At 50.2% G+C, this 17,508-nt stretch overlaps 1 protein-coding gene across 5 annotated transcripts in view; it reads left to right on the forward strand.

Annotated features, from left to right (window-relative positions):
* The window catches only part of SCUBE1 (signal peptide, CUB domain and EGF like domain containing 1), a 178,984-nt gene that overhangs the window by 154,626 nt on the left and 6,850 nt on the right, over window positions 1-17,508 (forward strand). For all 5 annotated transcript variants that reach the window (XM_078601518.1, XM_078601519.1, XM_078601522.1 and 2 more), the window contains 6 exons: window positions 2,108-2,230; window positions 7,633-7,773; window positions 11,288-11,491; window positions 13,563-13,733; window positions 14,012-14,179; window positions 15,237-15,398. In XM_078601518.1, the coding sequence (XP_078457644.1) occupies window positions 2,108-2,230; window positions 7,633-7,773; window positions 11,288-11,491; window positions 13,563-13,733; window positions 14,012-14,179; window positions 15,237-15,398 (969 nt within the window). The remainder of the gene's footprint in view (window positions 1-2,107; window positions 2,231-7,632; window positions 7,774-11,287; window positions 11,492-13,562; window positions 13,734-14,011; window positions 14,180-15,236; window positions 15,399-17,508) is intronic.

Below are 17,508 nucleotides of genomic sequence, written 5' to 3' on the forward strand. Positions count from 1 at the left end.
TTGTTTGCCCACGTACACAACATGCACGCACTAAAGCTTGCACTGCAGATACTGCTTGAGTCATACGCTTCAAACAGTAAACAGAATATATATAAAAAAATTTGTTTGCCCACGTACACAACATGCACGCACTAATGCTTGCACTGCAGATACTGCTTTGAGTCATACGCTTCAAACAGTAAACAGAATATAAATTGAATTTTTGTTTTCAGAATTGAAATACATTGAGGGTTTTTTTTTTACATTATTTGTTTTTCGAGATTTTATTCCAATTTGGCCATTGGCATCATGTCGCAAGGCAAAGTGTCCATTAAGGACTCACCAGTCGAATACATACTAATTTAACTGCTACTGTCCCTACGAGTGACCTTTTAGCCACAGCCGGGGTGGCAGTATTTTCCACCCACTCTGCTACTGAGCAGTATTAATTTCACCGCAAAATAAAGTGAAATCCACATGTAATATGATGGATGTTTGTGCATTCACTTGGCAACCATGGTTGTGCTATGAAGAAGGCCCATTGTCTAAAACGTCTGCCGATTTTATATTCGTAGTTTTTATTTTTAAAGTCGAGTGTGTTTGAGTCAGATAGTTTTTTTTTATATTTGTTAATTGTGCACCACTGCCAACGCAGCATCACTAAACAAAGTGGTTTCATCGCAGGTGGCTGCCCCAGACTTGAACCCAGGGTGTCTGTGTTCCATGGGCCAATCGAGCCCCGCCCGTACGCTGCTTTGTGACACAGTGATGGACATAGGTCCTAGGGCTGGATGCTGTGAAAGGATTGGAGGTCCTGCATGACTTGGTACAACGAATGGCAAATGAGTCTCACCTGGGAAGACTCTCAACGGCATGGGGTAGATGTCAGCACAGATAGAACGCCATTCTCTTTTGGAGTGTTTCATTTTATGCGGAGGTGATGCAAGAATTTCGTAAATGCCCCTTAGATCATGAATCTGAAGATTATTTTATTTGGCGATAAAAATGTAAATCTATGCAGTTACCTTCTCCGTGGGATTTTGGCTCTTATTTTCCAAATGTCATGGTTGAAATGAATGTTTTTTTATACTGTAAATATCGTTTGACAAAGGTTGAATGAACAAAGAAATTTGAAAAACGAAACACTCCAAAAATTATCACCACCAACATCTTTTCGCGTTTTGAAATTCATTTACGCAACATTGAGTTGTTATAGATGAACGACTCGCAAGTGTTCATACGGAAAGCAAACTGTCGGGACCTACGTTCATATGCAGGACAAATAATCGACCGAAACCTTTATTGAAATCAGGTGAGAGCCCGGTTAAACTAAAGAGCAACTTTTATTTATCTTGTCCCGGGTCACGACAACATCGCAAAAACAACGCGATAAGACAACGAGTAAGAGCCGGGGGAGCGTTAAAAAAACATTCCCCGCATCCCTCTCGCACTCCAAGCACGAGCGCAGCGTCGCCAGACGACCCGGAGGTGCGCAATCGCACGAAGACAGCTCTAGCTGACGTTACAAGCAGAATGTGTATCCATACTGGAGGAATCCGATGAGCCATGAAGCTCTTTTTCGCAGGTGTCCAGTAGGGGCTGGTCAGAACGTGACAAAAAACTAAAAACACGATAGTAGTGCAAAGTATAGGAAAGGTAAAAAAATTACTTACAAATTTACAAATAAAACTCAACTATTTCTACCTTACCAGGTAAAGCCCACTGAGCTATGTAGCTCTTTTTCAGAAGCGACCTGCCCACAAATGATAGCTCAACGAAGTGGCTCATGTGGAAATTTATAGCAGCCAAATTTATAGAAATGATCTAGACAAATGTTTCTAGATGTTAAGGGACAAACCGGAGGATCCGGATAAAAAAAATGCACGCTACCGCGAGGAGAGAGGCGAGAGACATGTAAACTCTAAATATACATCAGGTTCAGGATCGAACCCCCCACCTCCTGCGTACCAGGCGAGAAAGACAACATCTCAGCACCGTGCTGCCCCTTAAATAAAACAACAAAACGAAGTTCAAATTGCTTCAGTACATCAATTCCCAAGCTTGGAGGTGCGCGACCCCTCGCCGTTGTCTGTGGCTGACGCTGTTGTCTGTGCGTGGCGGTGCTCAGACGCGGGAGACCGCGCCACGGTGAAGAGGAAAGCTCGTTTCGAGTTCCCCGCAGCCAAATGCCGGCTGAGGCGTCGCAACCCCGGCAAAGTCATGGACGGCTCCCTGAGACAGCCCGCCATAGGTGAGTTAACGCTCACCGCACGCATGAACGTTGAACTTCTTCCGCACCGTACGTAGCCGGCCGTGCTAATCGAAGGCGCGGGGGAAGGACAACAAACTAAACACAAAAATTACGCGCGCATCCCTGTGTGTGTGTATTATGGGGAGCGGTAGTGTAGCGGTTAGCGCGTTGCATTACAAACCTGGCGACCCGGGCTCTATTCCCACTCACGGCAAACACCAGTGACGATTATCTGAACCGGTCCTGGGCCTCCCCTAGGTCGACTCAGCCTTAAATGAGTACCTGGTGAGGTGTGTAAAATCGCCACTGGGGAGACAAAGGCGGTCGGGCGTGGTGCTGGCCACCCACCCCCTCGTGTACCGTTCCGGCCTTCATAGGTGCTCGCTAACAGCACTTGCCCCTACAGTCTGTTAAGGCTATTAAGGGAGAGGCGTCACGCTGGTATGAAGTTCATTTCGTCGTTTTTATTTTCGACGTTCCGTGTCTGGAGCGTGACCCCCGGCCCTCTCCTGCTGCCGGGTTTCGCGGTTGCGCCGCACACGGCTCTCTCCGACGCGTGTTCGGGGGTCGTGCCCGCCGCCCGCTGTTCGGTGCGACGTCCGACGTTTCGCTCCACGTGCTGCTGTGGAGCTTCTTCGGGAAATGGACGAGTTCGGGAATTGGAATGAATTGCGAGCGGTACAACGTGGGAGCGTGTTTCTCTCTTTCATGAGTTTAAAACAGTTTCCTTAACTGAGCGTGCTTCTCGTGCGCTCGATCTGTAAAAAATCTCGTCTGTTCACCCGTCCCGTCAGCTGGTCTACGTCTGTGTTAACCGCATCAGCACGTACGCGCTCACTCGGGGTGCGTTTACGATCGCTGGATTAAACTGAAAAGTCCGAAACACTAAGCGCAAAAGAAAGATTACACCAATATGAAATTAGGTAATATGATTGAATTTAGTTAAACTACTTAAGATGTTGCCACACGAAAAAGAAAGCAATATTGGTATACGATTTGCAAACTGAAAAATATACAAAAATAATCCACCTATTCACACGCAGCGGGTCAACACCTTTTATCTGTTCTTCATTCAAGTTTATTTGTCTAACGAGGTGAGAACTCGAGGGGCGGCTCCGACCAGGAATAGCCTCGTTTACAGGAGTGACCCCGGGTCAGCATAATGACAAATGCAATAACATAAAGTGCAGCAAGTGAAGCAAAGAGAAATGAGTGGGGGCAAGGTGGTGGTGGTGGTGGTGTGGGGGGGAAACACAACCACACGCTGTTAACTTTGCTACTGAATAGAAGAGCGATATCAATCAAGAGGATTCTTTTTTTTACAGGTTTCGTTCCGCTGTTGATGTTCGATATTTCAAAGACGCTCAACACATGAGTGGCAGAACCTTGGCTGCTCGTGCTCGAGAACACAATATCTGCGTTGCGTGTCGAAGGGCTGCTTATTCCTCCGCGCTTTTCTCTCATGAGCTGAACGCGTCAAACAGCAAACACTGCCTCTGGACGCAAACAAAAAGAAAACGGCAGCGTGTTTTTTTCTCCCCCTCTGCTTTATCGCCTTCCTCCACATCTCCAGTGCTCCTAAGGAACATGAAAGAGCTTCAGCGTGCGCGTGCACGTGTGTGTGTGCGTAACAGGGAGAGGCGTCATGCTGCTATGAAATTCGTTCGTCGTTTTTATTTTCACCGTTCCGTCTGTGGAGCGTGACCCCTTCAGCCGCCGTTGTGCGTGTTCGCACCGCAGTGAGGAACGCGTCGCTTATTCTCGGCCCACACTCTGCTGACTGACGGTCGTGCTCACGAGCCAGCCAGCCAGCTAGTCAGCCAGCTAGTCAGCCAGCCAGGCAGTCAGTCATCCAGCCAGCCAGCCAAGCCAGCCAGTCAGCCAGTCAAAAAGCCAGCCAGTCACTGAGCCACTCAGTCAATCAGTCAGCTTTTTAGTAATTTAACCAGCCTGCCAGTCATCCAGCCAGTCAGTCAGCCAGTCAACCAGCAATCTCTTCATTTTTTCTAATACCGAGCGGTGAAAATCAAAGGCGGGAGGCGAGGCGGCTGTGTTTGCTCGGCCGACGACACACGACCTCGCCCGGTGCTAGGGGGAGCGGCTATTGGCACCTCCGCCCCGGGTCCCTCCCGATAAGCGGGCGCTCACGCTCCGGTGCTCGTCAAAGAGGCCGCGATGGGAGGAGAGATAAACCGCGGACGATCGAGAGGACGCGGAGCGCCGGGAGAGGAGGCTGCGCAGCGGCGTTCAGCTCTGTTGACGGTGTGCCGCCTTGTGTCCAAGAAAAGGAAAGAACACGTGATTTACGCCGTTGCCTTCGTGCGTCCGTGCGTTAGGACGCCAAAAAAGCCACCGCGAAATGAGCCGATCCCCAGCGAACGTGACGCTTGGGCCAACGTTGGGCCAACGTTGGTCCAACGGGCTCCCACCACATGGCAACGTTTGCCCAACGTTGCACGTCTACTTTGGCCGCAGCTCTCTCGTCAGGCGGGACGGTCGTCTTGGACGCGTTGATTTGCCCAACGCGGTTCCGAAGTGAACGTGTTGCTGGGATCTGCTCTCATAGGACCTTCAATCAGTCTAGCCAAAGGGCACCCCCCCCTCAATGGCAGCTGTCCCTTTGCAGGATGGTCATTGGTGACGGAGACTTGGGGAAGCCTCAAATCCATCAGTGGATTGACCGTAGCTGACGATGCTGGTAATGGGTGGCGGTGGCGGTGGTGTGGATTAATCAGAGCGGCAACTGGACTCGAACCAGGAACCTTTGCGAAAAGGGGCACTGGAGCTGCTTCAGCTGCGTGCCGCCGTCACCACAGGGGACCGATTGTTTACGTGTTTTGTTTACCCCCTTGGCGAGTTGCCCAATGCCGTGTTTAGGCTTTCTTTGGGCACGACATCCGGAGGGTTGACGGCGGGCGTTCTCAGTTTTCGCTCAAAAATCAAACAAACCCCCAAATCCCCTCCCATGTTTGCCAATTGCGCTGATTCAGAGGCTGGAGTTGCTCCACAGTCCCCAGCTGACGCGTGTAACGCTGAGTCCGGCGGGTCACGAATGGCGATGGAGCGGTGGGCCCGAGTAGTCGAACGCGTCCGAGTTGCACGTCCGTCGGAAGTTAGACGGAGCGACGGAATCGGATTGCGTCCGCAGATGCTGGGTGGGTTGCTAATGTGGGGAGCGGTGGTGCAGCGGTTAGCGCTACACTGCACTACGAACCTGGCGACCCGGGTTCGATTCCCGTTCACGGCCAACACCGGTGACGATTATGTGAACCGGTCCTGGGCCTCCCCTAGGTCGACTCAACCTCAAATGAGTACCCGGTGCGATGTGTAAACATCGCCACTGGGGAGACAAAGGCGTCCGGGCGTGGTGTTGGCAACCCACCCCATCGTGTGCCGTGCCGGCCTTCATAGGTGCTTGCTAACAGCACTTGCCCCTACAGTCTGTTAAGGCTATACGGGGGATCTTTGTCTTTGTTAATGTCGCGGAACAATTGGCTATGACTTGGGGAAGCCTTCATAGAGAAAGTGGAGTGATCATAGATGATGATTAAGATGGTGATAAACAATAAGGCAATTCATAAATTTCAATCGATTGTTTTTTTCCACTCATGATAAATGTACTTAGGAATTAGTCACTTCATGCAAATCGAATGCCCCTTTAATGTTTATGCTCACAGTCCGAACAAGATATAAGGCAATTGAGACGTATGATACAAACGTGATCGGACAGAGACGGAACACAAGCCAGATTTGGCCATGCAAACGAGGCGGACTGTCCAAGCAAGACAACACAAAGCAGACAGACTCTCAACATTGATCAATACACAGAAAATACAATTTAAAACAAATATCGGTGGGAATCATGCAACCGGAACTCGTGACGGTTTATTGAATCTCCGGAGGAATTTGGTCCATGCCGACTAATCTAGGCTCACACGCAAACATTCTAAACGTCCTGCGGAATTGGCCAAACATTGCAATTGAGGCTTCTCGCAAAACAAAAAAATCGATACATTTGGCCGTCACAAAAAGGTTATCTTTGACTGCCCAGACGACTACGGACGCTTCTTTCGGCGTGCACGTAATGCGGCGCGCCACCTAGCGGGCTTGAGATGCACTTAAAAGTCACAGTCTGACGTCCTGAGCTTTTTTGCTATTCATATAAAGCAACGTTATTTGCGAGTTATTATCCAGCAAAAAAAGTAAAACGTTGTTTCCTGCTCAAAAGACTACGAGGTCTTGATCACCTCCTCTTCACAACTCCTACGCCAGCGGTGTAAGTGCCATATTTATCTGGTGGGGACGACAACGGCGGAGCCAGGATTTTCAGGTAGCGGGGGGGGGGGGCAACCCCTCCAGCAATGAAAAATGATAGAGGAGTTGTTAGTAAGTGAGGACTTGTCCCTTGCTTTTCATTCGACGCGTGTGCGGCGATGGCGCAGCCATCGATCGAGGGTCGATTTCGAACCGCGTTGTGTGATCGGCATCGCGCTCGCTGAAGGTGTTGATGCCTTCAGGGAAGTCGTGTACTGGAAACGCAACTGCGCACAATTCTGAGAGTCACTTATAACTGCTTTGCCGTTACTTACTGTCAATTATGGACTATATTGTCTAGAGTCCCTGGCACGTAATAATATGCTACACAGTGGCAGTGGCGGTCCCAACATTCTGATTTATTACTAATAAACCCCAATGATCCGATCGAAATTAGGGAATTCGATCAAATCATTGGGCGGTGGGGGCACGTGCCACCCCCCCCCCCCCCCCCATTGGTTCCGCCAGTGGACGAGCCTCTCCAAAGAGCAAAACATTCTCGATTTGCCCCCATGGCCGTGCCACCACGGCAGCTTCCTCCATACCCTCCGACCTGTGCATCGCTGCACTCATCACTGTTAGCGAGCACCTATGAAGGCAGGAACGTAACACCAGGGGGTGGGTGGCGAGCACCACGCCAGACTGCCTTTGTCTCCCCAGTGGCGATGTTTACACACCGCACCAGGTACTCATTTGAGGCTGAGTCGACCTAGGGAACGCCCAGGACCGGTTCAGATAATCGTCACCGGTGTTGGCCGTGAGCGGGAATCGAACTCGGGGGTCCGGGTTCATAGCGCGGCGTAGCGCTAACCGCTACACCACCACTTCCCACTACACTACCGCTCGTATATAACAACAACAACCGCCATTCGCCACTAAGTGGCGGTGACGTCACCACGACGCTTGTGCCAGGACATGTGCACCTTGAGGCCACGTGAAGTGTCGAACGCCCGCTGGCAGGAGGTCACGGGTCAGACCCAGCAGGTGCCACGGGTCGACTGACTGAGATGACCGAGATGACACACACGCATGCACACACACGCGTATACACGCCGTAACTACCGCCGCCCTCCGTGCGCGTTCCGCAGAGAACAGCCTCGTGAACTTCGTGAACCTCAAGTGTGACTCGACCAAGGGGAAGCCGAACCGCAAGGGACGCAAGGCGCCCAACCTGGAGTCGAGGATCACGGCCGAGTTTGAGATTGAAGTGAGCGCCGAGGCGGCGACAGGTGAGTGTCGCCCTCGTGCGGACGCGTCGCTCCCTTCCCGGCTCAGGTCCGCCGGACGGACCGCTTCGTCTCGACGGGGACCTTTTGTCGGCAGAATCAAAAGTGTCAGAATTTTTTAACATGAGAAGAGGTATATTCTTGGTTCTTTCGGTAAAGTCACGTGGAAGGGAAATAATAAGTCACGTGGAAGGGAAATAATAAATTCTCACGACGTTTCGATTGGAACACAGGCAATCATCATCAGGTGTGAAAACCACGGCAAGAAAATTTGAAAAAAGTGGCGTTTTCTTTCTTCAAATTTTCTTGCTGTGGTTTTCACACCTGATGATGATTGCTTGTGTTGCAATCGAAACGTCGTGAGAAATAAATTAGTAATTTTTTTTATTTTATTATTTCCCTTCCACATGACTTTACCGAAAGAATCAAGAATATGAATCCCTGCAGTCACGAAAGCTTTAAATCGAAAAATAAGAACAGGTTTTCATACCCTCTCTGGCAGCGAAAAAAAAAGGAAGTGTTAAGATGTTCAAGCACCAAATAGAAACCTTTTGCAAGCCATCACTTCCCCATTAACCACACTAACTTGTGGCGAAACATGTAAACAAACATCATCTGATAATACAATATATGCATTGTCTTTGAAACTGATTTGCCAACACCAGAGACAACTTTCTTTATGGCCTTGCCTCACCACTGTTAGAGCGGAGAACGCCAAACGGCGAACAGTACAAATACAATGCAAATATCAGAGCATTTATAGCTCGGGGTTGAGCAGTTATATTTATGGGATCTTTTTACTGGTAGGAACCCACTGGTTCCACCAGCCCACAGGGGATTATTGTGTCCGTCAGTCGCGCAGGGAGGGGCTGGGTGGGGAGGGAGGGGCTGGGTGGGGAGGGTGGGGTGGGGTGGGGAGGGTGGGGTGGGGTGGGGAGGGTGGGGAGAGGCTGGGTGGGGAGGGTGGGGCTGGGTGGTGGGTGGGAGGGGTGGGGCTAGGTGGGGAGGGGCTGGTCACCCCGTGGTGCCCTTATAAAACTCAACGTTTAACCTGCTCACGCCGGCTTGTGCCCGCCCTCACAGTCGGGCATATTTGCGGAATGCACTACGCCGCCGTTGACCCTGGCCATTGACCGAGCAACCCAACGTTCCTACCAGCTCCCTCCGCAGGAATGTGTTTTACGAGTATCAAAAGTTTGAAAAAACAAGAAGAGGTTTCGTCTCGTCAGCCATTACCACCACCACCACGCTGCACGTCACAACACGTCACAGTACTCCTCTGTCCGCCACTGTCCCCGCACATTAAGAATGCCCTCACCATCGTCCCGTATTCATTTTTCGTTGCAAAAGTATTTTGTTGACCACACGATTTAGGTGCACTAGAGAGCCCCCTCTAGAGAGCCACCCCCCCTCCCACTCTATGGGGTATATTGCCCACAAATCTTGGAAGAGGTGGGCGCAGCCACACTTTACCCCACCACCCGCAAACCTGCTGATGGACTAACTCTGCTGTACCCACTTATACTACTGGCCGCGCCGAGGTGGGCGGAGGATGTAAGAAACGTCGCCATTGTTTCAACTTCCATGCTGGGTGATTGGGTGGACAGCGGCGACCTCTGGATCGATCGCAAGTCCAGTGCACGAACCGTTCCGGCATCGCAGCGTCACGGAGGAGCGTGTAGCTCGTCGTGAGAGAAAAGGCTGAATGGATACAGGCTGACCATCAGACTGTCCTGTGGCTGAGGCTGGTGCGTCAATTGCTCGGGAATTGAAATTTGGAACCCAGTGTCAATAAACAGCTTTTGTCGGCAAAACACTTATTCATTTATTTATTTTACCAAGGAATGGCGCTTAATTTGCTTCCTTTGAAATCACATTTTTTTTCCATATCAAGACAGAAAACAGGACATTGGCATGAGGAACAGTTGTTGTTTCAATGCGGCATTTATTTTAGCAGGCAAGCAGTACATTCGGCGGGGCGCGGAATTACTGGTTTATTGCGAAGTAAAAATAAACAAGGAAAAGGAGGCCTTCAAGTGAGCGACGGCTTCAAGAAACTTACCGGGCTCAAATTATGACTTTTCAACTTGCAGCTGCATGGCTGCATCGAGCCCGTGCATTGGTTCAACGTAACGCCGTGCAAAGCAACGTCGCAAAATCGACCCTCACGTATCCGCCCTAGCCAATTAACCGCCCACACCCAGTGCAGGATTTGCACGTGATGGCGTGACTGTCAATGCCCACATAGATGTCCACATCTCCGACCTTTTTTCAGAGAGTAAATGACAGTATTCCTAATCGCGCACGCATTCTTCTTACGTCTATGGCACAGTGGAGAATTTATTTTTGTCCAGTACCGTACGTGTACGCGGTGGTACGATACAACCCGTCATTCTCTGTCGATCTTCGCACATTCGACATTTTCACACGTCCGCCGACACCTCAGTCCATTCCAGCGAGTCGGATATGCAACTCGCGTAAATACTTCTCCAAAAATCCGTGCATTGTCTTACCCATAAACCGTTTTTCCTAATTTTATGGTTTGGCAATCACTGCAGCACACACACGCACGCATGCGCGCGCTCATACATATACATACCCATGTGTAAAATAACGTTCTGTGAATATTGCTTGATGCACGTTGAGACCGACCCTACTGCTCGCAAGTCAAGCATTCACATTGGACTGGATTCACTTACAACAGCAACTAAGGTGCGCCGTGTGTCAAAATACAGCCCAATTTGTTTGCGCCTCCTCTTTAAAAGCGCAGGTAAATATCAAAAACGTATTTTAAATTAATAACTAATATTCAAGAGGGCGAGAGTAAGGGGTCGCTCAACATCAGCGTATGACGACGCAGGGTAACTTTAATTACCAATTTTATATTGGCTATATAAATGCACACGCGCGATATACACACCTAGTTCTATTTCTGTATATTTTTCTCGTGTTTTGTTTCTCTTGTGGGCTTGGACCTGGCCTTGACGGTTCCGCGCAGTCTCCTTCCCACCGCGTGTAGCGACTGGAGGGTGTTGTGCGCATTTTTTTGAGCGGCATTCCGAGGGGTGATCCTGTAACCAAACGGCGGCCGCCCCTTCAAAACAAACACCGCCCGGTTGCCCGCGCTCCCGCCGCCAAAAGCGACGCCGCGGTATTCCACGTCCGCGGAGAATGCTGCGGCCAGCTCCACGCCGGTCGATGATGCCCAAGAGGCACGAACCCGGCGCTCGGGTTTCTCACGCGTCGCGCGAGGCGAACCTCTCTCCTCTCTCTCTGGGCTCTGGTCTGGAACCGCCCCGCGCTTTCACGTGAGGATGGTCGCACAAAGGGTCCGAACTACGGGCGAATAAACCCCTCCACGTCCTGCTGCGGTGTAGGGTCGATTGACAAAACAAGGCTGTGCGTGGTACGCGCGTGGGCACAGTGCAACGCTGCGATCTTAAACCAAAGTGCACGGCCGTTGGGGGGAGGGAGGACGAGACACTTATTCGTACACGACTCGCGTTTCGGCTCGCAGCCTCGTGCGACGTGCAGTGCGTCAAGAAGAAGACCGACAAGAAGCTGCGCAAGACCATCCGCGCCCTCAAGAAGTCCATCAACAAGGAGCAGTTCGTCGTGCGCTTCTCAGGCACCGACTACGAGGTGACGCGCAAGGCCCCCAAGAAGAGCGAGCGCCAAGGCCCCTGCAGCGCCGGCCAGGTGCCCACGGACGGCAAGTGCGGTGAGTGGCTTGCATGGACGCTGCTGCTGCTGTCATTAGCCGCGTGGGACTCCAAAATTGCGGAGGCCATCGTGGTGGCCTCGTGAGGTTACCGTGGGGCCATCCCACCCCAGCATCACCACCTCCCCCATTTCACATTTCTTCTTCTCTTTGTATGCCAGCGACCTATGCTCCAGTACAGTTGCGGGTTTAACGACACATTTATGCGATCTTACCGGTGGTGGCATTGTGACATTTCCACTAGGAGGGGCTGAAAATTTGGTGTTCTAATAAAAAAAGCTCGTCATGTTATTGGCCTTCCCGTGAAAGTAATATAACTGTCTTATCTACCGACGATAGGCATTTATAAACAATGCGAAACAAAACAACAAAGCACTTGAATGCTGTACCCATGACCCCCTGGTCCACACTACACAACCCCTTTGACACTGCCAAAGCCGTGAGCTGCCATATTTGCACAGTGCAACCTCGCGTTGTGACATCGTCATTACAGCCATCGTCTCTCATCACAACCATGGGCGTCTTTTTCACCACCCTGAATTGGTCTCAAACGGCGTGGCTACAATGCGAAGCGAATCACAATGACTGAAGGGAAATCTCTCACTCGGACGCCTTCACAGCCGCCCCGAGACATCGCCACCGGGCGTCCGCGCTGTCAGCCTACGATAGATTCTACGTGCACCGCATGGGCTAACAAAAACGGAACCAGTTCATGAATTGGGTAATGACCGAATCGTGACAACGCATTGATACATTGAGGAGGGGGCGGATCATCACACATCTCGTTGCAGGGGCACAGGGTGTTTAATACAACACTTGCCACCACCGTCATTTACAAACGCTGTGCTTACCACTGAAAGACTAAGACTACCGTACGATGCATTAACTTAATGAGATGGAAATTGCATTCAGGCCTCCGGTATTGGCACGGGGGCCACACATTCACATAAAGGTTTTTGTTCGCCCACAAGAGCAACCCCAAAGGGGCAACCAAGAAAACCCAAAATCATTGTGACGGTCGCATAAAAACCCCATCTCCTCCTTCAGGAGCCCAGTGAGATTGACGAAGAGAGAACACATCCTCTAACAGTGCTGTTTGTGGTAGTGCGTGCTGCTTTGCCTGAACAGGGTGGCCCAAAAGTGAGGACACACAGGGTTATATTTGTGTTAACAAATCACATTGGGTAATTTCATTTATTTTAACAAATACTCAAACTGACTTCGATTAAGATTAATGCAAGCATGGATTCTCTTTTGAAATTAATTAAGGACTTTTTTTTTATTACAGCTGCCCTCTTAGTGTACATATACACTAATTGAACTTGTTCGTCTTTGGTCAATTGTCTTTCAATTTTTAAATGCCATCTGAAAAGGAAGAAGAACAAATTTAAATTAATGATGATAGATAAAATATGAATTTAAATAATTAAAAAAAAGTGTTAATGCCAGTGTTATAATAGATTATATCAACCTCGGTGCCCTGATTTTTGGGCCACCCTGAATACCTGCGCCACACTGCCACCTGCTGGTGAGATGCTGTATAAGGGTTGTGAGTTCATGAGTCCCAATGGGTCGACTGCACTTTGGGCTGCCAGAGTAAAGTGAAAAGCCACTTATGGACGGACGATCGTGGCTGAACGACTGACGAACATTGGAATGATGCTCTAGGAGGACTAGAGAGTTGAAATTAGGCGCAAATATAGACTGGCTCATAATAACAACTCTCATGAAGACAATGCTAAATGAACGAAACCTTAGTATAAAGTTACATTGCCATTGTGGAATCACAAATATCAGAGCATTGCCAAAAAATTGGAGACGCAATCGCACGCTCAAATAACTTTTCGCAAATGTGCAATTATGTTTGACGATAATAATAATAAACTCTGTATTCTATCGCGCAATTCGCACAAGGCCTCGAAGCTCTCTTCCTGACAGCATCCCCTTTGGCTTTCACTCTGCGACTTAAACGCATTCGAGGGGCAGAGAGCGCTTTGAGACAGCGCCACGCCATCCGCGCGCGGACACAATCTCTCTCCTCAAGCTCGTTCGTTTCGTTTCGCCACGGCAGTGAGCTGCAGGCCCGGCACGTTCTACAGCGGCGCGCAGGAGAAGTGCCTGTCGTGCTCGCCCGGCACCTACCAGGACAAGGAGGGTCAGCTGGCGTGCGAGCCCTGCCCCGGCACCGACGTCAAGGGCCTGCTGGGCGTGCTGGGCGCCCGCAACATCTCCGAGTGCGCGGGTGAGAGCGCCCGCTCCCCACGCCATCTCCGCCACGCGCATGCCCCCCCCCCATCGATGCGGGTAGCCCTGCAATTGCGCAGCCCTGCAATTGCGCGCTCGCCTGCTCTTGTCGCTGCTGGCAGCAGGGGCGTCCACGGGAGGGAGCTCTAGCGCGCCCCGGCGGAGGGGAGCGGAGGGTAGCGCGGTTGTTGGGGTTCGTGCACCGCTCGTTCACGGCACCCTCCAGTCGAAGGTTCCACACAGAGGGGCTCTTTGTCTGTGTTTCTCCTTGCGCAGGGAAGTGTCCTCCGGGGCACTTTTCAGCGGACGGGTTCCGCCCGTGCCAGCACTGCCCGATGGGGACGTACCAACCCGAGGCGGGCCGCTCTTCATGCTTCCTGTGCGGAGGGGGCCTCATGACCAAGTTTGAGGGCTCCACCGCCTTCCAGGACTGCGAGACCAGAGGTGGGGGGGCGGGAGGGGGGGTGGCGGGGGGTTGGGGGGGGGGGTTTGGGGGGGTCGCCCAGGAGGGGATGCTGAGTTTGGGGCGGCTGCCAACGCGGAGCGGTCCACCCTCGAATTCTCGATTGGCGAAGGAAATGTGTCCCCTGCACTCGGAGGCGGTTTGACGCTCACCGCCACGTGGATGCCGTTAGCCGTGCCTCGTGCGCGTGACGTGTCCAGGGTTCATTTAATCGGCGTTTTTTGTTTTTTATTTGAGTCGTCGTTTATTTTGTTGGTTGGGACTCGAGAGACGGGGCCTTGCCTAATTTGTGACAGTGACTCGGATTTGCAAGAATGACCTGGTATAAGTTAAATCGACGACAATCTGTGGAAGTTTTAACACACCCGGCTGTGTAACGTACTCTGTAGTTATGCAGCTTGAGGAGCTACACACCTCATTGCTCATCGGGTTCCTCCAGCTTCGGTCAAATGTCTGTGTCTAATTTTAGTCAAGTCTTCAGCCTGTGGAAATTCACTTCGTTTCATTTTAGTTTAGTCTAGTCGACGAAAGCTGCCAAACATTTAGCTGCTTTGAATTAAATTTCGATTTAATGCTTTCGTGACTGCAGGGATTCATCTTCTTGGTTCTTTCGGTAAAGTCACGTAGAAGGGAAATAATAAAATAATAAAAATAAAACATTATAAAATAATTCTCACGACGTTTCGGCCACAACGCAAGCATCCGTCCTCAGGTGAAGACCAGGTCTGTCGGGGAGACAGCGTCTGAATGACGCTGTCTCCCCGACAGGACGGCTGCTTGCGTTGTGGCCGAAACGTTTAGCCTCCCAAGGTGCACTGCGGTCGCTCATAACGACGCCAAACAATCTCAGTCTCTGCCTCTTGATTCAGAACCGGCCAACTCCGTCTCGTCTCAGCCGGCCACACTATGGTCCGTCGCGGGCAGCCCTTAGCCATCGTGTCGCCCGACGGAGTTCCCACCACTCGCAGTCACCCGCCGCCAAATTCGCCCGCCGCCGATCCGTTAACAAAGCGAGCGCGTGTGCCGTCGCCCCCACAGTGCACTGCTCACCGGGACACTATTACGACAGCGGGACGCACCGCTGCGTGCGCTGCCCCATCGGGACCTACCAGCCCGAGTTCGGACAGAACTTCTGCGTGGGATGCCCCGGGAACACCACCACCGACTTCGACGGCTCCACCAACGTGACGCAGTGCAAAAGTGAGCACGACCGCCTGCCTGCGTTCTTTTTCTCCGTGCATTTCCCGTGTCTTTCAATTTCCTACAGGGGCGGTGGACAACTCCCTCTAGAGGAGGCCCTTTCACTGGGAGTTGGCACTGGACATTCTGTGTGAAAAGAGCTTCATAGCTCGTCGGATTCCTCCAGTATAAACAAATATTCAGATTCTGAAGCACTTGCAGGGCTACACCTTTACCTTGAATGTCTTAACAGACTATGTGACGTATTTATTCATAATCATCATCGTCAGCCATAATTGATCCACCGTCTCTGCGGTGCAGCAATCCACCTCACGTCCGTGCACAAGTTGAGTTCATGACTCCCATCTCTTTGGTGGATGTTCTCTCAGTCACATTCCATTCCTTGGCTGCCACTATTATAATGCAATAAACACGATAAAACCATTCATTTTGTCAATATACAAGCCCCCAGATGTTGTTTTTTCTTCTATTTTTTCCCAGTGACATGCATTGCAAAAAGGTCATCATTAAACTAGTGTTGGCTTCACCGATTCCTATCAGCAAGGAGTGGCCTTGCTGGACTTGCTGGCACGAAACTCGAACCAAGATGGATTAACGATGTGCATTACGATGTTTTGACATGAGAATGAATCCCAACTAACCGCTGAAAGAGTGATAACAATCCATAGATTCACGAGTCAAAATATGATTCTCTCGCTTACAATACACGCGTAGACTTGTGCGTGCGTTAGGATGTGCTAGGGTGCGTTAGGATGTGTTATGGTGTGTTAGGATGTGTTAGGATGTGTTAGGGTGTGTTAGAATGTGTTAGGATGTGTTAGGGTGTGTTAGGGTGTGTTAGGATGTGTTATGATGTGTTATGGTGTGTTAGGCTGTGTTAGGGTGTGTTAGGATGTGTTAGGGTGTGTTAGGGTGTGTTAGGATGTGTTAGGGTGTGTTAGGATGTGTAAGGGTGTGTTAGGATGTGTTAGGGTGTGTTAGGGTGTGTTAGGATGTGTTAGGATGTGTTAGGGTGTGTTAGGGTGCGTTAGGATGCGTTAGGGTGCGTTAGGATGCGTTAGGATGCGTTAGGGTGTGTTAGGATGTGTTAGGATGTGTTAGGGTGTGTTAGGATGTGTTAGGACGTGTTAGGGTGTGTTAGGACGTGTTAGGGTGTGTTAGGATGTGTTAGGATGTGTTAAGATGTGTTAGGATGTGTTAGGATGTGTTAGGGTGTGTTAGGACGTGTTAGGGTGTGTTAGGATGTGTTAGGATGTGTTAAGATGTGTTAGGATGTGTTAGGATGTGTTAGGGTGTGTTAGGACGTGTTAGGGTGTGTTAGGATGTGTTAGGATGTGTTAAGATGTGTTAGGATGTGCGTACAATTCCACTGATTTTGGCGACAGAGCGTCGCAGGGTTCACGCTCAGGCCTCGCGGCAAGACGGGTTTGGGTTCGATTCCCGGCTCGTGTGCCTCTCTTGTGTGAAGTTTGCGTGTTCTCCCCCTGTGCTCTATGCGCTTCCTCCGGGACATCTCGTTTCCTCCTATCGCTAAAAAAAATCATAGATTGTTAATTGGTGTCGGCCAAAGCACCCCAGTGCTGACAAGTTACCTGTGAATCACTCAATTGGGACTGGCGGTGGCAACCATCGCCCCGTGCTGTTACAACTTGACAGGACCCTCCTGTTCTTCTTGGTTCTTTCGGTAAAGTCACGTAGATGGAAATAATAAAATAATAAAAATAAAACATCATAAAATAATTCTCACGACGTTTCGGCCACAACGCAGGCAGCCGTCCTCAGGTGAAGAACAGGTCTGTCGAGAAGAGAGAGTCTGAAAAATAGGACCCTCCTGATTTAAAGCTTTCGTGACTGCAGGGATTCATATTCTTGGTTCTTTTGGTAAAGTCACGTAGAAGGGAAATAATAAAATAATTGTTTTATATCTTTTTTTTTTTATTTCCCTTCTACGTGACTTTACCGAAAGAACCAAGAATATAGGACCCTCCTGGATAAGAAAAACATCATCGACATGATTTTTATCGTAATTATTTTCAAAAGTAAACATTTTAAGTCGTCTTTTTTTAACTAAATATATTTAAAATTGTGTTTCTTTGGTGATACATTCAGA

Source organism: Lampetra planeri, chromosome 16 (assembly GCF_965212315.1).
Source record: "Lampetra planeri chromosome 16, kcLamPlan1.2.h2, whole genome shotgun sequence".
Taxonomy (NCBI): Eukaryota; Metazoa; Chordata; class Hyperoartia; order Petromyzontiformes; family Petromyzontidae; genus Lampetra; species Lampetra planeri.